Source organism: Paramormyrops kingsleyae, chromosome 16, assembly GCF_048594095.1.
Source record: "Paramormyrops kingsleyae isolate MSU_618 chromosome 16, PKINGS_0.4, whole genome shotgun sequence".
In the NCBI taxonomy this organism is placed as follows: Eukaryota; Metazoa; Chordata; class Actinopteri; order Osteoglossiformes; family Mormyridae; genus Paramormyrops; species Paramormyrops kingsleyae.
The window spans coordinates 14,039,741-14,066,559 of record NC_132812.1 but is presented as its reverse complement, the minus strand read 5'-3'; the positions used below and the strand labels follow the sequence as shown (position 1 = coordinate 14,066,559).

General features: G+C 45.1%; 3 protein-coding genes across 8 annotated transcripts; 1 reads left to right on the top strand and 2 right to left on the bottom strand.

The window, feature by feature from the left end:
* Nucleotides 1-217: 217 nt before the first annotated feature.
* nup35 (nucleoporin 35) lies at nucleotides 218-4,535 on the bottom strand. Its single transcript, XM_023801780.2, has 9 exons — nucleotides 4,362-4,535; nucleotides 3,738-3,899; nucleotides 2,431-2,558; nucleotides 2,290-2,347; nucleotides 2,005-2,146; nucleotides 1,833-1,902; nucleotides 1,583-1,711; nucleotides 1,143-1,301; nucleotides 218-904 (listed from the first exon to the last, which is right to left on the bottom strand). The coding sequence occupies exons 1-9, from the start codon at nucleotides 4,372-4,374 to the stop codon at nucleotides 827-829; spliced, it is 939 nt and encodes a 312-aa protein (XP_023657548.1). The 5' UTR covers nucleotides 4,375-4,535; the 3' UTR covers nucleotides 218-826.
* Nucleotides 4,536-4,701: 166 nt separating this feature from the next.
* dnajc10 (DnaJ (Hsp40) homolog, subfamily C, member 10) lies at nucleotides 4,702-14,469 on the top strand. Of its 6 annotated transcripts, none has more exons than XM_072700457.1 (23): nucleotides 4,702-5,082; nucleotides 5,482-5,691; nucleotides 5,765-5,930; nucleotides 6,161-6,211; nucleotides 6,490-6,572; nucleotides 7,129-7,260; nucleotides 7,327-7,423; nucleotides 7,514-7,591; nucleotides 7,921-7,964; nucleotides 8,138-8,269; nucleotides 8,487-8,576; nucleotides 8,661-8,771; nucleotides 9,461-9,575; nucleotides 9,661-9,788; nucleotides 10,402-10,518; nucleotides 11,135-11,236; nucleotides 11,341-11,496; nucleotides 12,103-12,236; nucleotides 12,366-12,419; nucleotides 12,637-12,784; nucleotides 13,066-13,188; nucleotides 13,314-13,427; nucleotides 13,767-14,469. In XM_072700457.1, the coding sequence occupies exons 2-23, from the start codon at nucleotides 5,518-5,520 to the stop codon at nucleotides 13,776-13,778; spliced, it is 2,361 nt and encodes a 786-aa protein (XP_072556558.1). In that variant the 5' UTR covers nucleotides 4,702-5,082; nucleotides 5,482-5,517; the 3' UTR covers nucleotides 13,779-14,469. The 6 variants fall into 6 exon arrangements, with proteins under 6 accessions (XP_072556558.1, XP_072556556.1, XP_072556555.1 ...); XM_072700455.1 differs by having other exon boundaries at nucleotides 4,702-5,169; nucleotides 5,464-5,691; XM_072700454.1 differs by having other exon boundaries at nucleotides 4,702-5,169; nucleotides 5,454-5,691.
* Nucleotides 14,470-22,145: 7,676 nt separating this feature from the next.
* Nucleotides 22,146-26,819, bottom strand: frzb (frizzled related protein). Its single transcript, XM_023801834.2, has 5 exons — nucleotides 25,969-26,819; nucleotides 25,263-25,328; nucleotides 24,829-25,033; nucleotides 24,349-24,412; nucleotides 22,146-23,491 (listed from the first exon to the last, which is right to left on the bottom strand). The coding sequence occupies exons 1-5, from the start codon at nucleotides 26,423-26,425 to the stop codon at nucleotides 23,450-23,452; spliced, it is 834 nt and encodes a 277-aa protein (XP_023657602.1). The 5' UTR covers nucleotides 26,426-26,819; the 3' UTR covers nucleotides 22,146-23,449.

The following is a 26,819-nucleotide window of genomic DNA, read 5'->3' as shown; positions in this document are numbered from 1 at the left end:
CGTTTTTGGCTGGATGTACTGCTTCAAAGCATTTCTAATAGTTTTCAGTGATATAATTCACTGGATATGTAATGCAAATCTCATCACAATACAAGTGCTCTGTAGTATTTTCATTATTTGTTTTTCAAACTCAGAATCATCTCCAGCAGCCCTATGGAACAATAAGTGCATAACAACAAATGTCAGACTCTGTATTGCAGCAGTAAACTCCACACTGTAATAATAATACTGTATTTATTACATACATAACACAGAGAGTTCACTGTATCTGTTAGGAAGGACTGAACAATGTCAGGAAGATACGGTGAGTAAGAAATCATCACACAAGGTCTCACACAAAGAAAAAGTTACAAAAAAAGTTTCAATAGCAATGTTACAGGTGTAAGCAAAAGTTTAAAAGTCGCACTCTGTAAAAGTGCTTTTAAAATTCATCTCTCCGAGTCATTCAAGTCATAACGCACATAATCCTCACCAGCCTGAGTTTCAGAACCACCGTTTAGCAGAAAAACATAATTCTTTGCAGGAACTCAGTGTCGCACGAGACCGCCAGCTCGCCGACGTTTGCACTGCATTATAGTGTCTCCCAAGTCCTTTAAGCACCCTAAATTTCAAACCATAAAATGGATTAATTACCCACATCCAGTAGAGTATGTATATTCCTGACAATCATAAAGTGCATATAATTTACAGGGTGCGTCTATGACAGGCTTAGGTGACAGACATCGGAGACCGCCAGGACTGAGCTAGCTTGTCACGTGATCCGCGGGCGTTACTAGTCACCGAGTTCCATCGTCCTCTTTCCGGAGCAGCGAGGAGGCGAACAGCTTCACCAGCCAAACACGTACTCCATGGCTTTGGTGACGAAACTGTCGTCTTTCTTGGGTGTCTGCTTGTCCGAAATCACCTGTTAAAGAAAAACAGGCTTATTACCAACTTAGCAGGTTATTATTAGCTAGACATGCTAGACAAAGGCTGACATTCATGCAAGTTACTGCCCACCTCCCAAAACCAGCAGTTTCTTAGATGCAAGTAGCACCTGTGTAGACATATTACCCGTAGTCAAGGTGGCAACGAGCACCCTTGTGCACAAGGCAGTGCTGCTGCCTGTTTTTCACAAGTCTTCCCACAAGCCACACATTTACCTGGTAGTCACTGCTGGATGCCTTGTAAGCTGCACTGAGGGGCCTCATGGCAGGACGAGGTGTGGAGACAGGCATGCTGGGAGTGCCAGCCGCCTTCACCGGGGGGGTGAACACAGAGCTGGAGGAAGAGGAGGCTTTCTCTGAGCTCTCCATCACATTCTGTGCAGAGGGAGGGAGGGAGGGAGAGAGAGAGGGAGGATGGGGCCAGTATTAAAAATGTAAGAATCCCAGCGAGACAAACCCTATCCAGCGTTTTACTTCTCCGAGTACTCAGCGAAAAGCCCAATAAAGAAAGAAGATCTACTCCACTAATCCTGCCATCCGCCCCCAAGATAAAATTAAACTTTTAATAGTGTAAAAAAATAGGCCTTGTCCTTTCGGAAGGTTTCATCAGCGTGCAGGAACCCCGCAGCAGGCTGTGGGACGTGATCTCAGCGTACCTTGTCTATACAGGGCTTGACCCCGATCATGATCGCCTCGCCGAAGACTTTCCCATCCTTACTAAGTGCCTTTCTAGCCTGCAGCTTGGACTGATACTGAATGTGCATCCAGTTGCCGGTGTTGGACATCTGTTTTGGGTAAGAAATATTAACCATCAGGACCAAGCTAACGTGCAGGGCTAATGTCTCACAGATTTAAAAGGAATATTAACACGTTCATCTTCTAGCCTCTTGCAATATAAGTTCTTACCACATGCTTTAATATATTGCCGTACTGTGCAAACTGTAGGAGGATGTAGGAAGCGGACGCGGGTGGAAAGCTATGGGGGGAATAAGACAAAGTCAAATGGCTCACACTGCTTATGCAAAACACGGAGCAAATGCTTCATTCAGGTGTTTAAAAGAGACGGGCACAAACTTACCCAAAAACCGTGACCCACGTTTCGTCCAGCTGGTCCTCGGAGGAGAGGGCTTCCCCTTGCGTGTAAAACGGATCAGCTTGTGCTGGCGACAGTGTCGATTTCCTCTGCTGCACTAAGCTTGCAGGACTAAACACACTAGAAGCTAGCGGAGAGATTAATAAAGCAAATATGTATGCCGGAGAGGTAAGGTGTTTATTAGAAAATGAACTATACGTTTGTGTGTGTATATGTGTACGCGCACACGCACGTACATGCACTTATATACACATACACACACTGACTCACATGTCCCTGGTGTGTTGGCCATCAAACCGGACAGTGGTGTCTGCATCACGGTGAAGGGCTGGGGGAGAGAATCGGACATGTACATGGAAGCATTCCATCTGGTGAACACCAGGCTGAGGCACAGCACAGGCATGCGCTTACCTGCTTACGGGAGCTCAGCGGGGACAACCCAACCCCAGGCCCAGCCAGGTCATCGTAGATGCTTCTCACAGGTGGAGCCCCACTCTTATCCTTAGGTGTGGGGACCACCGGCTGCGGGGGTGACCCCACTGTCAAGAAAACAAAGGAGGTGCTCTCACTAACCCAAATTCCTTAATGCATAACAGAGTTAGGACATTTTATCATATATAGGTTCTCAAAACTGCGCCAATGAGACCTTGAGGTCTGACAAACACCTCCAGTGGGAGCCCTGGTCCTTGTGGGCCACACTGCGGAGACAGACTTGGCTAACATGCCCAGCATTAAAACCCTGAGGTACAGGAAACCTCCAAAGTCAACCAGCAACACGTAGGCGAATAGGGCTGCGCGGTACCACATCGCAGTGTAGTTGTCATTTTACGGCGCATGCACAATAATCACCAAGGCTTTACACATTTACGCAGACCCCAGATTTTCGCTACTATATAGACGTTTACCAATGGCCACAACTTGGTAAGCAGATTAGTAGTGCACCTAAAACATTAATGAGAGGCGTATTGTGATGCCCAAAAGTAAATAAGTAAATGTCCGCACAGTAGTGAAAAGCCGGCGTCCGGAGAGATGTTTACGCCCGTCATCTGAAGCCCTGGTGAATATTGAGCATGTGCCTTATGATTGCTGTGATATTGTGCAGCTCTAAACAGCTGTTTGGACATGTGTGTTCATGTTACTCACTGGGACAATCCTCACCAGAGCAACACAAGTTCCTGTTCATAAGATACGGCTAATATTCGCATTTGAAGACGATTACAAAGAATATCATAGTTCTCAATCCGGCAATAGTCAAGAGGCAGCAAATTCATGCTAGAGGGAAACATCCAAATGCACTTCAGGTGTTGGGCCTAAAGTGCAGCTAATTAGGCCCAGAAGCTTTTCCAAGGCCCTTTCTGTTACAAACAGGAGGCCGAAGGACTTCACGACAACTGAAACAGAAAAATCTTTTACCTAACATATGCGTAACAGCAAATTAATTGAATGGTTGAGCAGTTTCTCAATACAGAACACCGACCAGTCACTATTCAATAGTGCTAGCTGGGCACTATTACTGCAGTACTGGGCCAGAGATTAATAATCACAATGGAAACAAGCGTTCCACCACAATGATTTAAAAAAATGTATCTAAGCATCTAAAAAAAATGGTCATATTTTGAAGCCAAAGACAGGCAAATAGAATTTACAATGCAGTATACTGCTTGCTTACAGACACGCAGAACTACAGCGTATCTAGAACATTACACCATCAACCTTACCTGCCAAGAGAGGAGAGCGCACGTCCATCCCGCCCCCTGCTCCACCAAACGTCCGAGGCTGGGGAGTGACAGGAGCTGGCAGGTCTCCCATCAGAAACCCAGGCAGGAACTGGGCGCCGGGCCCAGGTTTGGGAGAAGTGGGGGAGCCGAGCGTCATCGGTTCTGTACCGGGTACCAGGACAAAGAAAGTAAACAACCTCGTAGTGCAAATTTTTTCCCCGACACGGACAGTACTGCTGAGCGAGTCCCGAGGGCCGCGCAAAGGCGTGAAAGCATCCCGGGAAGCGGGGCGCGTGGGTCCGCCGATATGCGCGCGCGCCCTGAAAGCGGCGCAGAACGCGCCGACGCCTTTTAAAGCCGCACTACAGAAGCGCCGGGTCGATCTCGCCGCCGAGACCGGCGTGCAGCTAACAACCACGGCACTGTGTATTCAAAATGCATCACGCAAACATTGTGACCCATTTTAAGAGCAAGATTATATATTTTTCTCCAACTTTATTCTCCGCTAAAGTTATCTAAAAGGCATCTAATTAACGACTGCTGTGCCTTTTTTTTTCCAGCCGACTAGCCTGCAAGTCAGCACTCTGTTTTATTCACAGCTGTGTACAAGATGAAAAGACTGACCTTGAAACTCCATTTCCACCGGCCTCTGTTACTGATAAACGTATCCAGAACCCTCCTGTGAACGCTGTCGAAAACCAGCAAAAAAAAAAGTGTATATAAATGAGCGCAGAGTTGGCTTTTCAAAAAGTGGCGGAAATAGCGTGTCCGGCAACGGCGCGGAGGATTTCAGGAAATGACGTCACCCAGCGGATGCAGGGGCTCATGAACCGGTTCTGCGCGCCGCGTGCATGTGTTACATCAGTCTTATTTTAGCATGAACACAAACTTTCCTAATATGAACCAAACAGAAAGTCTTTATACTGTTGACATCTACAATAATATCTACTTCATATCTAATTCCTTAGTTACTTCTTTTGCAAGCTAAAGCTATGGAATACGTGGGTAAATTAATACATGGGTCATCGAATTGAATCCACTCATATTATATTAATTATATTATATTATATTATTATCACAATTTCTAAAGGGTTTAGATAGCCACTCTTTCACAGTGACTGGCTTTAGTGATTGGCTGAGAAGAACGTGACGGCGTCCCTACGTTTCTCCAGGCTAACGAGCGGTTTCATTACTACTGCTTCGAACTATCTGCGTCGTTTAGAGAGCTGGTTATGGAAATATGAAATTTAATTTGTAAATCTGAAGGCCAGCTTCATGATTTAATAATTGTTTACAGCGGGTTTTAGTTTCGCATCACTTTCGGTACATTCTGAAAGGCGTTTAGGTACGTGGAACAAAGGAATGGTTGCCTGCTACTTTTCTCCATACAACCTGTGCATAACCAGAATAGTTTTACATAGTTGGATTTCCGGTAAGATTGTAGCAATTTTAGTTGATATCGCGTTTGCCGACAATTTCCAAATTAACAATTGCCTCAGTGTTATTGTATGCTCCCAGTCCGAAGATCTCTATCATTATTAACCAAATAAAATGTTACCATCTGTAGGCTTATATTTGTATTTACATGCTGATGACAATTAATGTAACATCCACTTATGTATGAGCGCTTGCTTTACTTGTGTTTTCCTACGGTAGGGTCTCCGACGCGGTTCTTATATACGAAATGCGGATAATATATTTCTATTTCCCGTGGAGGACCTTACAGTGATTTCTTATGATGAGGCTGCTCCAAGGCGCCACGAAGGATCAAGTGACCGGAATGTCTCGCTGTAAACCGTGGCTGGCCTTATTGGTCATAACGTTTCTGGCAGCTTTCATCTCCGCAGCTGAGAATTATTATGCATTCCTCGGAGTTTCCAGAGAGGCATCCACCAGAGACATTAGACGGGCTTTTAAGAAGCTCGCTCTGACCATGCACCCTGATAAAAACCCAGTGAGTACGTCACCATTGCATTTCAAGTCTATATACAATATACTCCGTCTAATGCACTTTCACTCCCTCCCAGAACGACCAAGATGCCCATGACCGATTCCATAAGGCTAGTCAGGTGTATGAGGTATTAAAGGATGACGATCTGAGGATGAACTATGAAAGATTTGGAGAGAAGGGACTGGAAGACAGCAACCACAGCAGTGGATATGAAACATATGATTTTTACAGGAATGACTTTGGTATGTAATATAATGTAATGTGCCTTGGAGATGTCCTAAAAGAAATTCTCACAACTGAATCGGAAATATAAGCCATCAAAAGGAAAAAGATGGGGCAAAAGTATATTCATATTTCTTAAAACAAAAAGATACAAGATCATGTGTGTGTCATTTTAATTTAAAAGTATTAAAGTAATGATTTATTTGCCTGACTTTATATGTACTAATTGTAACACATTTTGTTCCAAAAGGCATCTACGATGACGACCTTGAGATAATTACTTTAGACAGCAGAGAATTTGGTAAGTGATTTCCCCCCCCCCCCCCCCCCCCCCCAATACTGAGGTTCTGAAATCTCCAGTAATCTGCAGTACAGCTTGTTACCATGGCACCTGAGGGGTCACTTATTTCAGGAAGCTTTTGTTTGGACACCCCCAGAGGAAAATGCTGAGAAATTCAACCTCGTTCCATTTTGAAAACGCCTTGTCAATTGCGGGCTGATCTGAATCCATTAGTGAAATTCTAGCATAGAAAGCAGGTATGTTTCTGCCGTTAAGAATCAGAATTGTTCTCTCTACAGATGCCGCAGTGAACTCTGGAGAGCTGTGGTTTGTGAATTTCTACCTCCCCCGCTGTCCTCACTGCCACGACTTGGCACCCACAGTAAGATAAAGGCACACACTGAAGTTTTATCTCGTTTATTTATCCCAGCTCCTGAGTAATATCTGCATCCAAGTCTTATCAGTCAATGTAAACCAGTTGACCAGCTAATATTAAATAAACATTTACAGTAATAATTTTAGCGTACAAAATATTAATCCAGCTCGGAAAATGGTTAAAGCAGAGTCAGCTTGGTGACAGTTGGGGTCCCAGTTATGCCGATTTCATCGGTATTCCTTGGAAACACTAGTGAGACATTTATAAAGAATATGAAACGTATAAAAAGTCAACAGGATGACTGCATGACAATGCGGCTAACTTGGGGATTTAGCACAAGTTTAGGCTAGATCGTTAAAACCGATCAGGTTGGGTCGGGATGCAAGGCACCAAGATCTGGAAGGGCAGGAAAAAGTCTTTGAGTGACGCCAGATCTACGGCAGCGTTGTCCCGTGTACGTCAAGAGACAGATACCAGCAGTGTTGACGTTTAGTACAGCTAACTGGGCACGAACTGAGTGGTATCCAGTGTCTGTTCAATGACTCTGTTTCCTTGTTGTCAGTGGCGAGAGTTTGCCAAGGAGATGGACGGGCTGGTGAGGATTGGGGTTGTGAACTGCGAAGACAACGAAGTCCTGTGCCGCAGCAACGGCGTCAGCAGTTATCCGACACTCCTTGTTTTCAAAGAAGGAACAGTAAGTGTGAACACTCACGTGAGCTGCCATGTGGTCCGGCATTAGAATGACTGTGTCATCCTTCAGCAGAAGGCAGAGAGGTACTTTGGAAACAGATTGGAGGAGAGCTTGGTCAAGTTTGCAATGCGTTTTGTGAACAGCAAAGTGACAGAGCTGTGGCATGGTAAATATGTCATGGAATGGATCTTCTTAAAGATTTATTTAAGCTTTGTAGTTGTTCTACCACCTAAGCACTGAGTCGGGGTGTCTTTAGGAAATGTCTTCAATGAGATCGAAGTTGCATTCGCTTCTGGCATCGGATGGCTCATTACCTTCTGTGCGGAGACTGGTGGTAAGGTTGGATAACTCAGATTGAGAAGGATTCTAACAAATTTAATATTTGAAAAACATTTATTACACAAACAGAGCACATCTTTAAGTAAAAAGAAAGTAATGACAAGAAACATAAGAACATAAGAAATTTACAAATGAGAGGGGGCCATTCGGCCCATCAAGCTCGTTTGGGGAGAACTTAACTAATAGCTGAGAGTTGTTAAAATCTTATCTAGCTGTGATTTAAAGGAACCCAGGTACATGGAAACATCTGAATTTTCAAAAGTACCTCTTGAATAAATAGAAATTAGCTGTTGTGTGTGTGTTTTTATTTTTTATTTTTTACAGACTGTCTCTCATCAACAACAAGGCAGAAACTAGCCGGGATGCTGGTAAGCAACAAAGTATAGTTGACGTCCACCATGTTCACACAGAAATGGGTGCCTGATTGTTTTTTTAAGCAGTCAGCCATAAATGTTTGTGTTATGAACGCAGTGAGACTTGTCACAGGTCTTGCTGTGAGAGGTTTTTGGAGTTTGGTTCCACCTGTCCAGTGTTTCCTCAGGAGGGGCTGGTGAACGTTGGCTGGATGGACTGCATCAAGCACGCTGACCTTTGTGAAAACTTTGATGTGGCCTTCAGCTCCACAGCCTACTTCCCCCCCAGCAGCACCATGAAACAGAGGGACAGCGTGCTGGTAAAAGTCACGCCCCCCTCTCTGTCTTTCTCCCGAAAGAGTAGAAGGCCATTTCCTTTGAGGGCTTCGGTCAGGACTCGTTGGCATCTGAGTCTCAGTCTTGGATCCTTGAGGATTCCTGGGGTCATTCCCAACAGACGCATATGCACTGTGACTATTAAGTTATGTAACTCTGGGCTTTGTCGTGAATACTGGGACAAATCGCTTTCCCTTATAGTTTCTGCGCAGTCTGGACGTGAAGGAGATTTACACCGAGGTGATGCATCAGCTGCCAGACCTAGAGACTCTCACGGTGGAAACGTTCTCGGTAACTTTGCACACCTCAGTGGGATGTTTCAGGATTGTCAAGATGTTGCTGCTGAAGGAGTCTTTCTTTCTTTTTTTCCATTAGGGTAAAGTGGCGCACCATCGCTGGGTGGTCAGTTTCTTGTTCGGTCTGGAAGAGCTTCCATTCCATGAGTACAAAAAGCTGAGGGTGCTTCTGAGAGATTACCACATGCAGGTAGGAGCAGTAACTTCAGCTCACAAGCCCAGCCAGCGGCCCTTAATAACCAGAGCTGAGTGGTAGGCCTTCAAGTGGGCGGTGAGGTGAAGTGGGAGGGTAGATTTTCCACTTGCGATAAGGGACGCGGGGTTTTTTTTTCTTTTTAATGGCATCTCTGGTCCTTGGGATAAACAACGAAATAACTCAGAACCGTAACTTAAAAGTGGGTTGTATTATGACTTGAGAGCGATCGGTATAATTCTGCTTTTAGATAAAATATCAACTACTTCAATACACACTGGGGGTAGTGTGTGGCTCAGCAGGTTACGATGATGTACCTGTGTTGAGAAAGTCGCAGATTTCGCCGTTGAGTCCTTGAGCAAAGCCCTTAACACCCAGTTGCTTCAGGGACTGTCTGACCCTGCCTTTGCAAAATGTATGTTGCTTGGATATCTCTTGGATAGCTACTAGATAAATAAAACCTAAAAAACTTTAATAATGCTCATATAAAAAGCACCGCAAGTGTAAATCGTATGCTGTGCGCATTTCTTTGGATGAAGCCTATACCTAGAAAATAAGATTTTGAGTATTTTTTTTCCAGTTATTTGCATCTGGTCCACAATAAACTGAATTTGAGATTTGAGGTATTATGAGCAGAGGACCAGGACCCCCTAAATGTCTAATGTACCATCTGCGATCCCGCTCAGGTGGGGAAAGTCAACTGCGTGAGGGAGGCCGACCTCTGCAGCTCCTTACACATCCAGAAGCCAAGCATTGCCGTCTTCAAGGGGCTCGGCATCGACAAGTTCGAGATCCATCACGGTCAGCGGGGTCCTTATGATGGGTCTGTTGCTCCGCCCGGATTTGTCGGTTAGATCCGTGACGGTGTTCCTCGTCACCTGTTCAGGGGGCGACCTCCTGTACAAAGTTGCATCCTTCGCCAAGGACAGCGCCAGCTCTCATGTGACCACCTGGCGACCCGGAAACTTCCCTGGTCGTGAGAAGGAGCCTTGGTTGGTGTACTTCTTTGCGCCTGTGAGTATTACAGTCTTCATCAGCCATAAGGAGGTGTTGCCTGATCATCACCAGGTCTCGACTGCCTACATGGAGCATCTTGAGTTCCTCACTTGGTTCCTGGTCATTAGAAGTCATCATATTCCCTCTCTGCCTTCAAGAAACCCCTCAAGACGCATCAGGACGTTCATCAGGAATATCTCTTCTCCTAACTACCACTCTGTGTTCCCTAAATGTTTTTAATGTTGTACATCCTGCTCATTAAATAGTCTTATTAGGTTCTTGCTTTGTTTGCAAGATTATGTGTAGCATCCCCTTGAAGTTCACCCTAGCTATATTTACATATAGCTGACTTCTCGACAGCACGTATGTTTGTAAAGTGCTATTTGTTTCACTGGTACGTCACTTTGGACAAAAGCATCTGCTAGCTTAGCGTTTCCCAATCCAGTCCACAGGGACCCCCGGTCGGTGTTTTTGCTCCCTCCGAGCTCCCTGCCAGACAGTCCACGTTTTTACGGGAACTGGGACGGAGCAAAAATGTTGTGGGTCCCCAAGGACCGGATTGTAAACTCTCGATGAGCTGCCTGGATTTCCTGACGCAGTTCCTGGCTCACCGGGCGCCATCCCTTTTCAGTGGTGCCTGCCATGCCTTGCTCGACTCCCAGAGCTGAGGAAGGCGTCTGTCCAGCTCTTCGGACAGGTGAAGTTTGGCACTCTGGACTGTGCTGCCCACGAGGAGCTCTGCAAGCAGGTGAGCCCAATGGGGTAGGAATCAAACAGAATAATCTGAGTCCGCTTTGCACGTGTAGCATCTGGCAAATGTCGACTAGAAGTTTATGTCCCTATAATGGCTTATAAACATGTCCGCTTTAATCAAGGCGGTCCATCTTAGTGGTCCGACACTCGAGCAGAAGCGTTTGGCGACTATATTGTTTGTCTCGATAGTTTAGCCGCTTCCCCATCCGCCTGTCGCTTGTGATTTTGTCTAGTGGGCTGTGATGCTAAGCAGTGCAGGATGTTCCCGCCGTCCCTGTCAATCCCGGTGTAATGAAGCACAAACAGCAGCGGGGTTAGGCAGAGGAACCAAGAGGAAGCTCTCCGGGGCCTGACAGGGGAAACTGTGTCGTAAATTACAGGGAACATTCTGGAATGCGTGTTCAGCATAGAGCCATCGCTATCTCCGTCAGTTGGAGTCCATTAGCATGATTTCTCTCTATCTAACTCATATGCATGGTGCAGTTAATTTAGGGCCTGCTTTACGGTCCTGACAGAATTATGGAGACAGGTTTGGAGTAACAAATTAAACGGGTCATTGCCATTGGCTATGTCACACCCCCCCCCCCCCCCCCCCGCATCGCACTTCTCAGTATGACATCCACACCTTCCCCACGATGATGGTGTTCAACCAGTCCAGCATCTCAGAGTTCGAGGGCTACCACACGGCAGAGGGCGTCATGGAGTTTTTGGAGGTGAGGTGCTCGGGTTCGCGTGCATCCTGGGTTTTGCATGGGGCCGCCGCAGTTGTCTGTCTCACACTGTGCTATCCTGCCCCCCTCCCCCCCCCCAAACTCAGCACCTGGCCAGCCCCGCAGTGGTCACCCTGACGCCAGACTCCTTCCAGAAGCTGGTGAAGCAGGGGGGGCCTGATGAGACGTGGTTGGTGGCCTTCTTCATGCCGTGGTGCCAGCACTGCCTGGCGTTGCTTCCTGAGTGGAGGAAGCTGGCGCAGGTACGAGCGCCGGGGGGGGGGGGGAGTGGGGGGGGCTGGGTGAGCGGGCTGCTCCCCGCTGGTGGTTAGTTTTATTTGTTCACTGCTGTGTTCTGCCAGCTTCAGACCTGCAATATCCTTTGGGATTAATGAAGTATGTATGTGTGTATACATGTAATCTGTCCTGTCTATCTGTCTGTCTGTCCATCCAATCATCACCCCCCCCCCCCCCAAATAAATACACCTTTGTAGTCTAGACCTTTCACTTATCTCCCCCCACCCCCACCTTCACATATCACACTCTCTCCTGCTCCTCGGTCTGGTCTAATTTCTTTCCAGGATTATTTACGTCACGTTACATTCCTTCCACTTCTGGGAGGTGCTGTATGGCTCAGCGGGTTCGGATGCCGTGCCGGTAATCGGAAGGTTGCTGACTTAAGTCCCAGGGTCAGCAGAGTGGTTGCACCATTGGGCCCCTGAGTGAGCCCCTTAATCCCCAGGGCTCCAGGGACTGACTCTGCCTGCTTTCTCAGCTGTGCTTTTGCTCAGTTAATAAATATACATGTGACAAGTTCTCAATTTACAGACTTGTTTCCCATCATTCATATCTTATGTGTGTGCTTCCAGATGGTTGACGGGATAGTTAAGGTGGGCACCGTGGACTGCAACAAGCATCGGTCCTTCTGCCGGCATGAGGACATCCTGGGCTACCCTGAGATCCGCCTCTTCCCACAGAACGCCAGCCGCTGGGACCAGCACCAGTCAGTAGCAACGTCATATAGACTATTGGGATGGATTTAAATGAATTATTTCTCCATGAAATGATCTGAAGAAATGCATGTTTGTTCTGAGGCTGCTGGGTGTTTGGTCATCACTTGGGTCTCGAACAGGAGTTACACTGGCTGGAACAAAGACTCGCAGTCACTGAGATCGTGGGTCTTTGGGTGAGTGGGACCTCGTTATAGCTTCATATTTAAAAGAAAAAAAAAAAAAAAAAGAAAACAAAGTCTGTTGGCTGTAGTCTGTCACTGCTCGCTGCCACCAGAATTTAATTAAGACTAAGGTTTCGTTAATCATTTATGAGTGGCCTAATGAAATCTTTAAATCAGGACAAACTTTATGCGATGATTAAATGATTAATGTCACGCTGGCTGTCCTCAGGTCCCTTCCAAGAGTGTCACAGGACCTGACTCCCAAAGACCTCCGAAGGCGGGTCTACGGCGGGAAGCAGCACTGGGTGCTTGACTTCTATACCCCCTGGTGTGTTCCTTGCCAGGAGTTTGCCCCCGAGTTCGAGCTCCTTGCCCATGTAAGAGCCTGTCCTGCGATACCTCTCCTAACATGCGCTGTTTTTAATGGGAGGGTAGCATGTGTCAGTGGGTTTTGATGCTGTGATCGGAAGGTCTTGGGTTTGAATCTCAGGGTTGGCAGAGTGACTTCACCATTGGATCCTTGAACAAGGCTCTTAACCCTTGACCGTACCTTTTCAAAAAAAATAATGTATGTTGCTTTGGATAACAGCATCGTCCTCTATGAGAGTAAAGCCATTTGTCATTTGGAAAATCGCTCCCTTCTATGGTCTCTGCCCAGGTGATGAAGGGCAGTATCAGGGCGGGAAGGCTGGACTGCCAGGCCCATGCCCAGGTCTGCGAGAGAGCAGGCATCAAGGCTTACCCTACCATCCGCTTTTACCCCTACTCGGGGTCGGCCGTGGTAAGAAACGCCGGCCGAACATCTCCCCTGGCCACTCGCGGAAGGCTTGGACTTTCACGCTTGGCGCTTTGCTGCTCGTAATCCCTGGGGCCTGCGTCTGCCCCCCCCCCCCCCCCACCCTACAGGACCAGGGTGGAGAGGATATTAACAGCAGAGATGCAAATGGGATCACCAGAGTTCTGCGACGGCGGCTGCAGCAGCTATCTGCAGACTCGCAGAGCAAGTTCTCCAAAGTCAAGGTAAGCCTCTTAGCTGGGCCCAGCAATTACCGCCGCTTTTAATCTCACCTTGTTAGTGGGGGATGGGGGAATTTTCTAAACTCAACACAGGTCTGGAAGTCCACAAGCTTAATTAAATGTGGTTTCTGCTCTTGGATTCCTCTGGGGGGGGAGCTTTAACGAGTTTTACAAATCCCCCCCGGGTTATTTGTATACTCTTCCCCCCCCCCCCCCCCCCACTCTCCCTGAGAATTATCCTCGTCACTTATTTTAGTTTCGGCTGGGTTAACGGATTCACAATTAATATGATTCCGGTTTAAGTCTCAACTTGGTTGCACGAGTTGTCTTTCCTCCCTGCAGGATGAACTTTAGCGGGCAGGGGGCTGGATGGCAGGAGTCTGAAGCTTTCCCAGGCTTCTGTGCCGCCCATGCCGCTGGGGGCGATGATGTTTTTGGGAAACACGCCAGGTGGACATAGATTGGGGTCAACTGAGCTCTTGTGTTTTACTTGGAGTCAGTTTCTGTGGGGAATACAGACGATGGACGGCACTTCATGTGAATGTATCAGTCGGCTTCTCTTAAGGAGATAGTTGATAAAGTTGTTCCTAAGCAGGCATAATGTAATAGACCATAGTCTCCTACAGACACTTTCTCCATATTGTGACCTGTGATTAATGAGGCTCTGCTTCGATTGGCTGAGCCATAGAAATGTTGTCCAAATGCACCTTTAAGTCACCGATGTAATTAATGTAACCTTTTACTTTGCTCGATCATGCTTGATTGGGCCATTAGTAACGATAGGTATTGTATGTTTTTTTTTTTTCTTTCGGACTGGGTCCTCTGTAGTTTTTTTTTTGTCCTCCTCCAAACTGAACCCTTTCTGTCACTGTCTCAGTGAGATAAACAAAGCAATCCCTGAATTCTGTTATGCGTTCAGTGTTCGTTTTGGAGAATTTATGTTAGTTGCATTTCAAATGTTTATTTTGGAGAATTCGTGTTAGTTACGTTTCAAATCTTTGTTTTTCTTTTAACCAGCCAGCAAATAAATTTCTTACCTTAAAAATGCTTACTCAGTGTTTTCATTATATTCCATGTATCTGTATTCTGTCAGTGAGTTTTACTCAGTTTACAATGGAAATAGTAGCTAGATGGATCATAATTAAAATGGCGCAATAAAAAAGACAGGATGGTTTGACAGATTTATGTTATTCACAGATGTATACAATTATTTTGTTTGTGAATTCGATGTGTTTCTTAAAAATAACATGAAATTCAATTTATATTAATTTGGTTAGAGAAGAGTTTTCCTGAAGCCAGTAACTGTTTTTACCCTGTTGGTGCAGCTGGCTAATTTCTCTGTATTTCTGAAATGCTTTTCGCCTGAGGCTGCTCCAGTCGGTCCCTCTGAGTCCTGAACCTGTAACATGACTCTGTGCAGTTCTGCACTGTAAGGTGAAGCCCAATGCTACCCAATTCCTAGCGATTCTCTTTCATGCCAGGTAACTGATTCAGATGTAGGCCTCAGGGTGTGTGATAATTGACTGGAGACTGTAAGCTGTAGTACAGGTGTGGCTGGGTCTTACCTGCAGGGGGCAGTATTGGACAACAGTACTGAATATTACCACTAAAAAAAGTCACAGAAATCTTAGATATGGTAACATATGCAAAATTACATTAATATTCAATAATTAAAACACGTTTTCAGAACATAAAGAGGAAAAACTTGGTAACTGTATGCTTTGCCCTGAAACATAATCTCTACAGGGGCCATAGGGAAGGTTAATATGTTCCATTTTCATTTTAATTTGGGAAATTTAATTCAATTTTTGTGACTATGGACTTAACGCTTTTAAGAAAGGTAATAGCTGCTCCCTTAGAGGATAATCCTGTATTCATGCAAAAATCACTGTAATTCTGTTTTCTTCTTAAACAGACTCATGTTTTTTTTTTCCTTCATTGACTGGAGCCCCATAATTGCGCTGGGTCCAGAATTTGTAATCTCTCCACTTTAATCCTGAACGTAAAATACTTTGTTAAATGACATTCTGCTCTAGGGTGTTGCAGACCCTGTTTCTAAAAAGAGGTCTTCTCGTCTTGTCATAAGAAAATGATGTGAATGTGGATGAAGATAACTAATTTACAACAGGCATTTACATTTTAGAATGACAGATTCATATGAATGTTAGCATAAGTTACCTTGGCTTGGGTCCCTAATTGCGGTCCTGGAAGGCCAATCTGCAACACAATTTTCAGATTTTCCTCTCAAACACTTGATTCGGCTCCCCAGCTCCTCATGCCAGGTTTAGCAGGTGTGTTTGAGCAGGGAAATCTGCAGACTGACCCTTCAGGACCGTGACTGAGGAACCCTGCATTAAAGCAATATGTATTTTCAGTGCTTGTGACAGTATAGCTTGCCTACTTTGCATAGTCTAATCAGTATTTTGTGACCTTGTGCTTAAAACTATGTAGCTATTTAAGCTGCATTAAATTCTATTCAATGTTGTATAGATTTTAGTAAAACATTTGAACTATGAATTTGGGATTACTAGTCTTCTAATATAACTGCTTGAGAATACAGATTTAAGATTGGAACACTTGTTAAACTGGTGATGTGTTAAAAGCTCAGTAACTTCAGGCATGATGGTAGGTAAGTGAAACATGCAGGTCTGTCTATGGATGTTTTACTGAACACTGCAATGGAGGTGAAAATACCCCAGCTCTTCCAGTAGGGGGCAGCAAAGAGTAAGCATTGCGCTTTCTCTGATTATCAAACCAGGATCTGCTCTAGATAATACACCACAGGACAAGGCGTCCTGTGTGACACGACAACACCTTCTGTTTCTGCCCCCTGAACATCTCCTTTCATCCGCCTATTTCCCGTCTTATCCTCTTTCCGATGCCCTGTCGTGCTGCTTCTTGCCTCTCGCCCCCGGAGAAGCCCCCTCTCCACAGAAACGCAAACTGTTACCTGCCACGGGAGAGCCTTTCCTTGTATGGAAACATCAAAGTCCATGAGCAGGCCGCTGAGATATTGCAGTCTATATAAAATGCTGGTGCACAATCCGGCCATGCCTTTGCAGGATGGAGGCCTGCACTTTTGACTTTCTGTTCTGGTGACGGCAGTGTGACTCCGAACATTCGTTCTGTATTTATTTTCTTCTTCTCCAAAATGGAAAATCCCTGCTCGGACCCCTGGCAGCGGACTCAGTTGGCAGAGTGTCTCACGGTCTGGCGTCAGCGGTGTAACACCTTGTAAGCGCACTGCGGTTTTATTAGGGGAACACTGGGGTTCAGGGAAAACACACAATATACTATAAAAGCGGACAGCATTTAAAAGAGCAATGAATAATACCTTCAGTGATTTATCTCGCATGTAAAGTTTTATAATTCTCTCGGCAGTCACGGAAAAGCGCACCGATTGCTTTTAATATTTCATTTTCACTCTGGCTGTTTATGTCCCTTCAATAGCAACAGGGAAAAAAGGTTTTTTTTGCATTAAGTGGAAGGAAATTTACTCAGAGAAAACCAGATTATGAGTCACCCTCTGTTTGTATACTGTTCTGTTTAATGATACCTTAAGCTTTAAGTCTTTTGTTGCCTGAATATTTTTTATTTGATTAGTTATTGTACTTTCACTGTGATGTAAAGAGAACAGGTGTTCAAGAGACTGACCTTAAGAGAATTGCACACAGATATCTAAACAGACCAATCCGGAGTGAAGATGCATCTTTGCTGATGACAATGTTCCCTCTGTGATTAAGCTATTTAATCCAGTTAAATAATGCATGAGGTGTGTGGGACTTTGAAAAATCCATGAAGTACACAGCCAGACAAACGTCTGGCCTTCGGTAAACTTCCGAAAGGAGCTTCTGCAAGGATAAGATGTCATTGGATTGTCGATTTTCCTGTTTATCACGTAAATCTGGCTTCTGATGGCCCCCCCACTCAGGACACTGATTTCTAACTCCAGACCTCAGCTGAGGATTTTCGTTCCTCCGAAATCTGCTCGGCCCCTCGCTGTCCCCCAGGCACCGCCGAAGCGTCACCGAGGGTCAGGTGACCTGCTTGGAGCTCAGCGCTGCTTATGGTGTGATTGCGACAGCGGACGCAGGCCCTGCTGCCAATAGGAGTAGAATCAGGATCGTACCAAAAGGCGGCACATATTGGCAAATGCAAACCTGACAACCTGGGGCTGGACCATCAGCCACCCTTCCCCCACCACTGAAGGATATTTCCTGAACAAGTTTTGGACTTAAAGCAAGAGACAAATGAAATTAAGCTTTATTTGTCATTTATACAACTTTGAGGACAAGTATATTGGATTGGGTTAGTTTTCACATTTTCCATCATGCTTTCCAGTCAGACACACACACAAAAGCAAAGTTTGGGGCCCGAGCAGATAATCAGCTGTTTATCTGGCACTCCTACAGTATCTGATCATCCAGAGAATTTCTTTCCCGGGAATGGAAGGCCCAACAGAGATGTGACTGTTCTGCCGAGGACAGGATTTGAAGTGAATTTGCCAAGCCGCACAGCATCCCTTAGAGAAGTCTCTCTGAGGAGCTATGAGATCATCTGGTCATCCATTGAACTGCTATACCTACACATACACACAACATACATGCATTATTCTATTTTTTCCCCCCCTCCCATCTCCCCGACCACAGAAGCCTTCTCAGCATGCTAATCACACCCCAGTTATATAAACCCAGCGGCGTATCCGTGGCCTGACCCCTATTGACGCGGCCAAAATGAATGGTCCACACAGGCCTTGGGCAGCCTTTCACCGCATCAAAGGGCCTTGTTGTTCTTCTGTGGAGTGGGAGGGGGGGCATTAGGGCAGCCCCCACAGCTGTTTTAATGCCGACGGGGGAGAAAGCGAACGGACTCCGAGCACAGTGCACATCTGCGGCCACGTTTAAGCTGGGAGGAGCCCATGGAGGGTACTGTTAGTAACTGGGGGCCACTTCTGTAAGTACGGCTGGAAGGGATTTGTCTCTTAAGGGTGGGTGCAGGGACTCTCTTTGAAGCTTGATTGGTAAAATCGTCAGAATTTGCTCCAGCATGTCATCCCCCCACCCCCCACCCCCCCGTTGGCCTTTCGCTCTGTAGTGCAAATTTTGAATTTCAGTTCAACTCCTGCAATATGTTCATTGTTAACTGGGGGTGAATTCCCAGTCGTGTCAGACTGGGGGGGGGGGGGCAGCCTTAATACAATGCAGTGCCAGACCAGGACATGCATACACACACCCACAGGAGGATTTATCTCTCGTTATCGGCAGGATAATGGTGCTTGACATCACATCCTGCATAAAGAAAGTCAACCCACGTATTCAGAATAGAGCAGGGGGGCCGGGGGGGGAGGGGTGATTTCTGTCAATGTCAGAACTGTCAAGGATAATTTAAAAGCTTTTCAAGCATTTAAAAGCAGTTTTTTTTTTTATCTCTAAATGGCAAAATAAGCACTGTCTTCAAGTTCATTATATATGTTGATGTTTTTTCACAAAATTGCAGAAACCATTGGTAAGTTTTATTAAAAAGGAATTATAGGAAATGTTACAAGAAACCTAAGGTTCTGTTCGAAAACATGAGTCAATTTTAGTTCACAGCCAATCTATTTACCTCCTCATAGCTATATTACACTATCATACAAGCAAAACATTTATGTACTGTACCGTATATATATGTATATATATAATATTATTGCAAAGTAAAAGTTATGTTCTAATATATTGGTTGCCTAGTTACTTTAGCCACCTCATTAAGTATAAGTCAGTTGTAACTGCATTAGGGCTGTTTATTAACACATTTCTTTAACAAGTAAATTCTAGGCTATGGTACTAATGATGCTTATCCGCACTTTGAAACCACTCCATGTTACAAAACCTCTCCATGTTTCCTTCATTTTCAGTGACTTTTTGGCTTTATCCTTAATATAAATAGCCCATTGCGTGCAAAACATAATTAGTATTTCTTGGAATATTTCTACGTTTACTTAGAGCTGCTTAAATAGCAGGTTACCTAAGTACTAAGGAGTTGAACCCAAGAGCCTCGGCGTTGATGCCAAGATGTCCAAATTAAAGCACAATGAAATTAAACCAATCTCTGCTGGGCGAAGGGTTACAAAGAAGTTCATGGAGCGTTCGCAACTGCAATAGCACAAATTAGACTAGGCATGATTGAATGGCGTGAGTTTTATTACTTGAGAATTACGTTCTTGGTTTTTTGAGTCTCATTTGTTCCATAATTTGATTATGAGGACTATAGTTTCTTGTCTGATTGCTATTCCGCACCCAGAGGAGGTAATCAGGAAGTTGATGGAGGCCCTTGTTTTCAGTTGGCAGTTTACGTTTGCACTGGCACTGCCCAGTCAGAGTGCAGCCGGGATGCTCTGCGCTCCGATAGAAGGCCACGCTGACTGATTGAGTCGCACTGTGTGGATGAGATTTACAGCACATCATATAGTTTCCCCAGCAGCTTCGAGCAGCTGTTTCGGATCACGCCCCCATTCTGGAAAAGCCCACTGGAGTCAGAGTAGAGGGCAAAGCAGACGACACCCAAGGGGACGGTGTTCCCTCGTCTTCGCATTGGCGCTGTGAAATATGCCTGCCATTACCCTGGCAGACGCCTTCTGAGCGGTGATGGTGCTGTAAACGGCAGCTCTTCAAGACCCAGTCCTCCCTGTTTGGCTCACCTCATGAAATCAGGGAGGGGGGGGGGGGGTCACCGGAGTCCATTTGTCATCCGTGAGTCTGGGGAGCGCGTAATTCATCCGTCTCTGCTGGATCCGGTGACTGCTTATAAGAGCACAAAATGGTTTTACACCTTTTTAATTACGCCTTATATCTCCAGAAGGACATCCCGGCAAAGGCTGGGTCGTCATATTTCATACCTCATATTAAGCCACACTCCTTCTCCATTATTTATAGCTCGTTTTATAAAAATTGATGGCCATCTATTAATATTTAAGGTGTAACTAAGCCCTGCCACTGGCCTAACTTTATTTAAGTGGGATTATAGGTCGTTTTAAGTGTCTGAGTGTACAGATAATCACCATGGCCCTATATTGTAAAGGCTGTATGGATGATAGATGGATGGATGTATTGTTTCCCAGAGCCGATTGAGTAAAATAAAGGCCCTTTCTTACATTCACACCAGAAGAGGAGAGGAAACCAGATTTACATCTTCAGTGTGGCATTTGATGGTTCCCACATGGTGCATAAGTTGAAATGTGAGGTTCGGGGGGCAGCCCCCAACCCCCCAGCCCCCCCACAAGGAGCGGATCTTATTCTCCAAGCCGGTGAAACACCACGAGTCGCCCTTAGGCACCGGCAGAGGGACCGCGATGCTGAGACCCCCGCTTCAGCTGCCGTAAATAACCCATACTATGTTAATTTTCCCATAAACACCCTGCACAGGGTGACTGGGTTCAGCCCCCACCACATAAATTACCACGTGTCATCTGCTAGGCTGTTGCCCTCCATGTGGTCATGTGACACGGGTCTCTATAAAGGGGCTCGATTTGGATCTATAGATGGAAAGCGGGGCCATTTGATTTAGGGAGGCTGTGATTTTTATGACGTGACAATACTCAAGTTCAAAAGCTGAACGCAAATCAAAGAGGAATCATTCTAATAAGCGGAGCAGATGTGACTAGTTATGTTTCAACACCACTTTCTGTTTTATTAATATATAAATAACCCATTTGTAGCATTGCTGTTCACAGTGAGGTTTTACATTTTAATAGTTCCAAGAGTGTATGGTGTGTTTTTTTAACTGTTCATTTTGTATTACTATTTATTAATCTGTCGTCATCTTTAATGAAGCCCATGTGTGGGGCTCACTGGAAAAAAGCCACACAAGGACCTAGATGTAAGGAAAATGCAGTGTGGGATCTCTCTCTCCGACCGAAAGAAGTGAGACGTAACATTTTGACTGGCATTTCTCATTAAGATTTGTCTTTGAACACTCGGATCTGATTTAAACAAAACATACAGGTTCTAAGTAAGGTGCTTAATGTGAGTATCTTCGGACATTTTGATAAGAAATGATCATGTCTAACTCCTGCATCTCTATAGCTGAGTATAAAGAATTAATTATATGGATTGTGCCTTATCTCATTCAGAAAGATGTTGTCTGTAGCCACCAACAGAAACTACAGGACTAGTACCTCTGAAGAAAGATACTGTTATTGGGCTAAAAATGACAGATCTAGTGTTTATCCTAAGTGAGTACAGACTCTATCGGGCAGGGTTTCCTAACCCAGTCCCCAGGGACCCACAGACAGTCCAGGTCTAAATGTGAACTTTCTGGCAGGGAGCTGGGAAGGAGCAAAAACGTGGACCGGCTGTGGGTCCCTGAGGACTGGATTGGAAAATGCTGCTCTACAGGGGTCTCTGACCCCTCCTTTACTTTGTGGCGTGGAGTTTGGTGACTCCAATGGTTCTGGTTGTCTGTGAAAGAGTTCCAAGACCGTCAAAGAGTTCCACCCCACTGAACTTGCCTGATATCTCTAAACAACTTACCAGATGCATTCAGAAAAGTGTCCTACAGGTACACAGTTTTGAGAGTTAGACCAAAGCTAATTTGTGATGCTGTCTTCACTCATTTCCAAGGTGTTAATTCTCATTTTACCTGAAACTCACCTATCACACTTACTAACAATGAGCACTGCTTAAAATTCTGCTTTCCTCTTGAGAATAGTCAGGGTTTGTCATCGACTTCACAATACTGGGTACATTTGCACTATATAAAGTCATTTTATTGATGCATCATTCATTATATAAATCGTTTTATCCACAGCAACTTACATGGTTTACAGCGGTTAACCCATTTATAGAGCTGGAGTACACTGAAGCGGTTCTGGTTAGGTGCCTTGGTCCGGATCACATGTGTAGAGGAACCGCCTGCAACTCGATGCCAAGTCACGGGCCTCTCTCACCACGCTACTGGGAACCATCGTCCTCGTAAACACTTGTGAAGTAGTGCGTTTCAATTATAAACGGCATATCAATCGCTGTAATATAGAAGTAGGGAGAATTACACATTGCTGTCATTTGTTTGACAAGTGCTGAGGTCTTTCTCGGCTCACTGGTTTTGGCTCTTCACCAGAAGACCCCCCCCCCTCCCCCAATATGTGCTGCATAATATAAAATCAAACGACAGGCGGCGATGGAGTGATGCTTCACAGTTAAAGCTGAGTATAACAAAGGAGGCAGAGCAGATACAAACGGAAGTGAAAGAAAAACTGGACTGAACCGTCCAAAGGTGGCAAAGCTTGTATAATTTCCCACGTAGACCTTGAAGAAAGTACTCATGGGTACGCTTGAAAGTAACAAGAGTGATGTTAAAGTGAACATCTCTCAGTGAGGACCACCGGCCTCTTTCTGAGAAGCTCCGCCCACTACAGGGTGGGGCCTCGCCTCCAGCTTAAAGCTGATTGGCCCCCTCCCCTTTCACTCACCGATTCAAAACACTCACTGATTCAAAAAAGGCTAATGATAAGGCTGGCCTCTTTTATGCTCTCCACTTTAAAAATCCTAGAATTGCCCCTGTGCTGCGCCACTGTCCCTTCACTCCCCCCCCCCCCCCCAAACTGTTTATGGCATGCCTGTTTCTCATCTGAGTGCCTTAGGAACGTCTGGGAACCGCTCTGATATCACGGAAATGTCCAGAGCAGCCGGTGGTCCAACACAGAGGAGGTGTCCAGCCTCCCTCTTTGTGAAATCCCCAGTGTCATGCCCCCCCCCCCATCTCGTGAAAGCCTCACTTTTATAACTTTTATACTAAATCCCACATCCGGCTCCACTCTCAAACTGTACACAGTGCCTTTTGGGTTAACACTACCTTCATGTGACGGCAAAGTAATGAAATGCAGAGTAGGAATGACAAAAGAAAAAAAATTATCTACATTCAACTAAAGTTCAATTAATGTGGCAACGATTTAACAAGAAACAAGAGTGTGCAATAGTGCAAATTCTTAAGTTGATGTTTCAAACGTGTCATCTTTGGACTGACGTCTGTTCGGCCCCCAGGGGGCGACGTCAGCGACGACTCCCCCTCATGCCATTCGTGCGATCCCAAACCTGGGAAAACACAGCACAACACAGCACAGCGTTAAGAAGCTGCCTGTTCTCAAAGCCCTGAAACACTGCTGTGTCTTTCCCAACATTACACTCCCTGCGTGTCAAGTTTGGCTAAATGTAGCCTCTATTCTGTGCTTCTCTTATCATGTTTGGTGTCAAAATTGCATTTATAAAACTACTGAAGTGCCCCAATGTTTATGAATTTAGAAGAGGAACAATATAACAAGCACTCCACTCATATCCCGAGAGCCCCATGACTCTTAAAGACTCCCCAAAGAGTGATGCCTGTTTCTCTGAAGTGAGTCTGTTTCTCCTCGCCTGTCATGCACATCCAGTCTGTTCTTTGTGCCAAGTTAACAAGTTAAAATGTTATATTGCTCTGGCCTCCGTGGACGCTGGCCACAAACACGAAAAAAAAAAAAAGCAATCACAGTCAATCTGTTTGTGTCGCAGACTCAGAGGATGTTGTTTTATGAAGTGCTACACATGCTCATTGGTTTGTGGGAAAAGATAATTACATTTCTGCACTGAACTTTAATATCCAGCGGGTTCTTCTGGCTTGGTTGTTCTAAAGTGGTGAGACTTCAATGCTTTCCTAATCAGCTTTTAATGACCCCCCAAGTGAAAAACAGACCTCATTTAATCAACTAAATCATCCAGTTATATAGTAAAGGCTAACGGACAGGCATATACTTCTAAGACTCTTCGTAGTGCGGTGGGGAATTCCATTCTCAAGTCAAGATGTGCAGCGATAATTAAACCATACAGTATATGGTTTGACTGCCACAGTAAATTGGCTATTGCGCTAATTAGCTGGCTGGTGAAATCTAACACATTGGCCACACATGATGGAATACCTTCACTCTCCGCCCAATTCGATCCTTCCACTTCTGAGCAATCGAACCTTCGATAAGCAATAACCTACACAACAACAACAAAACAGTGAACGTAAGAGCATCAATACAGACACACTCCCTCCTTAAGGCTAACATCACTCACTACAGGGCATCGTTAGACCTATTTTAGGGGGGCTTAAGCATAATGCTTTTTAACCCACCCCCCACCAAATAAATGTGTGTTTATTGGCTTAAATCATGAATAGCTTTTTATACTACATATAAGTTTGCCATCACCCCCCAGTAAAGACTCAGGCCCCTTATCCATTCATCTCTAACTACACCCATGACTCAATAGTACTTACATTTATTTACTTTGCAAAGGCTTTAATCCAAAGCGACATACAATTAAGACGTCACATCAATCTGTTGATTAAGGGATTTGAACAGTCTTACCCCACAAAGACCATGCCCGCCCCCGAAGCCTGCGGCCAGCCATACCTGGACTGCTCCTCGCTCTCGTAGCCCATGATCATGTACTCCTCGCTGGGGGTGAGAGGGGGACACGGGCATCCTGAGTTGTAGTACAGCGTCACCGTGTCGCGGGGGATGTTGACGAGGGATGACTTCAGAATATCTTTGACCTCCACGATAGCGCTGAGATCGTGATTCCGACTTCGTATTTCCTTGACTTTTGCTCGAATTACTGGGTGAAAAAAAGAGCACAAGAAGTGAACTTGCAATAACGTAGCTTATGTGAAGATGATGGATGTTTTTCTTTTTTGGTCAAGCACTTAACTATCCCATGCTAAATGCGTCACTTAAAATTGCACAGGATGCCTCCCGACCAGGAATTTGTACATTTATTTTCCTTAACTACTGTTATTCTTACTGCCTGTCTTTTCTTCGTCACTGGTCTTGAACGAAAAACTCACCATAATTATAATTGTTCTTCGTGTATGTCTTGTAACTTAGTTTTACTCCCCTGCATTTGCATCGATCTACGGCAGACAGAGCAGAAGATTATTAGGAATAAAAACAGAACAGTTCAATACTACCTGCAGATCGCCAACATTGTGAAGAACAAGCGTAAGACTTGTCAGGAAGTATCAATTTTTAGCACGGCTGTCCGTTTTCGCTCTTTATCTCAAACTGTCATTATAAAATTCACATTTAAACTAATTACGATGCATCGTGTACATTTCTGTTGCAGTGATTTATTTTGATGCATAACGGAAAAACCAGCAAATTCAATATTACAATGTTTTCAGCTGCCATTCTGAAAATCCATTGGAGTTCCCACTGACTTTTACATAGCTATATACCTTTATGTATTTTAAATTTCTAAAAGGGCTGGGAGCAAGTTCCATAAGTACATAGCGCCTTCAAAAGTCTACTTAACCTACAAAAAAGTAACTACGAGTATTTTCGTATTCTACTAATTTTTATATATATTTTTTATTCTTAGTTTATTAGAATAATTCATGTGCATGCATTCATATTTTAAATAACACAGGGAAACACTGAAACGGGCGAGTCATAAAAGGCGATAAATAACACATTTATTATCATTATTATTAGTAGTAGTTGTACTAATTTTGGCTGGGAATTACCGAACATAAAAAACAATAAAATCGTTACCTGGCGCTTCCTGCACTTGCACTATCGCCTCCGGAGCGATGCAGACCCCGCGATCGTAGACGGGCAGTTCGTCGCACGCCAGGCTCTCTGGCCATGTGTGGTTGTACTGCTTCATGACCGGCTCACAGCCGGACTTGGCCCGCTCGCACACCGACTTGCACGGCTTTATGGGCTCCTGCTGGAACTCAGGGGTGCAGATGGGACCGTACATGGCGCAGAGATAAAACAGTAGGACCGGACTACACCTGGTCCCAAGCAGTCCCTCGAACTGCTCGATGGCCAGCATCGCGTTTGCCTGGGTGCTGTGGTGGAGGTGGTTGGGCATCTTGGTCATGTTCCAAGGCATCGACTTGCACATCGGAATCCGGACGGGCTCGCACGGCGCCGCCGCGGCTCGGGGTATCCCAACAAGGCACAAGAGAACCAGGAAACTAATATACATTTGGTACGAGAACATCTTAAAGTACAAAAAAAGCAGAAAATTAACTTGTCGTCTCGGTTAAAGAAGTTTTGCAGGAATAAGTGTGAACTGATCCCCAGAATGTCCGATAAAAAAACGAAAGTCTTTATATTAAAAAAAAAACAACTTTCCAAAATTACTTATCTAAACATATTTACACTTGCCTAATGCATCACTGGAAACGAGCTGCGTTTCACCCCTCAGATTCTGTAATTAAAAATCGCATTGAAGGCATCTGGTAAAGGCAAAGATCTGCAGAGTAGTAGTTGGCGTTGTCTGGTACTGCTCTCCTAAGCCCCTTATTCCTTAAGTCCATACCGCTTCATTATTCTGCATGTATGCGGGGGTAGCGCTGCTTCTTGCTCAATGAATTCACTTCTCCGGAGAGGTT

Coding starts and splice junctions, on each gene's coding strand:
- nup35 (XM_023801780.2), bottom strand. Junction 2,147..2,289: donor GGCCAACACACCAGGGACAT/GTGAGTCAGTGT, acceptor TCTCTCCGCTAG/CTTCTAGTGTGTTTAGTCCT. Junction 1,302..1,582: donor TCAAGCCCTGTATAGACAAG/GTACGCTGAGAT, acceptor CCCTCTGCACAG/AATGTGATGGAGAGCTCAGA.
- dnajc10 (XM_072700455.1), top strand. CDS start 5,473: ATGATGAGGCTGCTCCAAGGCGCCACGAAGGATCAAGTGACCGGAATG. Junction 9,576..9,660: donor CAAGTTCGAGATCCATCACG/GTCAGCGGGGTC, acceptor TCACCTGTTCAG/GGGGCGACCTCCTGTACAAA. Junction 12,237..12,365: donor AGCCGCTGGGACCAGCACCA/GTCAGTAGCAAC, acceptor GGTCTCGAACAG/GAGTTACACTGGCTGGAACA.
- frzb (XM_023801834.2), bottom strand. CDS start 26,425: ATGTTCTCGTACCAAATGTATATTAGTTTCCTGGTTCTCTTGTGCCTT. Junction 25,034..25,262: donor GAAGAACAATTATAATTATG/GTGAGTTTTTCG, acceptor TTTTTCACCCAG/TAATTCGAGCAAAAGTCAAG. Junction 23,492..24,348: donor GAATTGGGCGGAGAGTGAAG/GTATTCCATCAT, acceptor GTGTTTTCCCAG/GTTTGGGATCGCACGAATGG.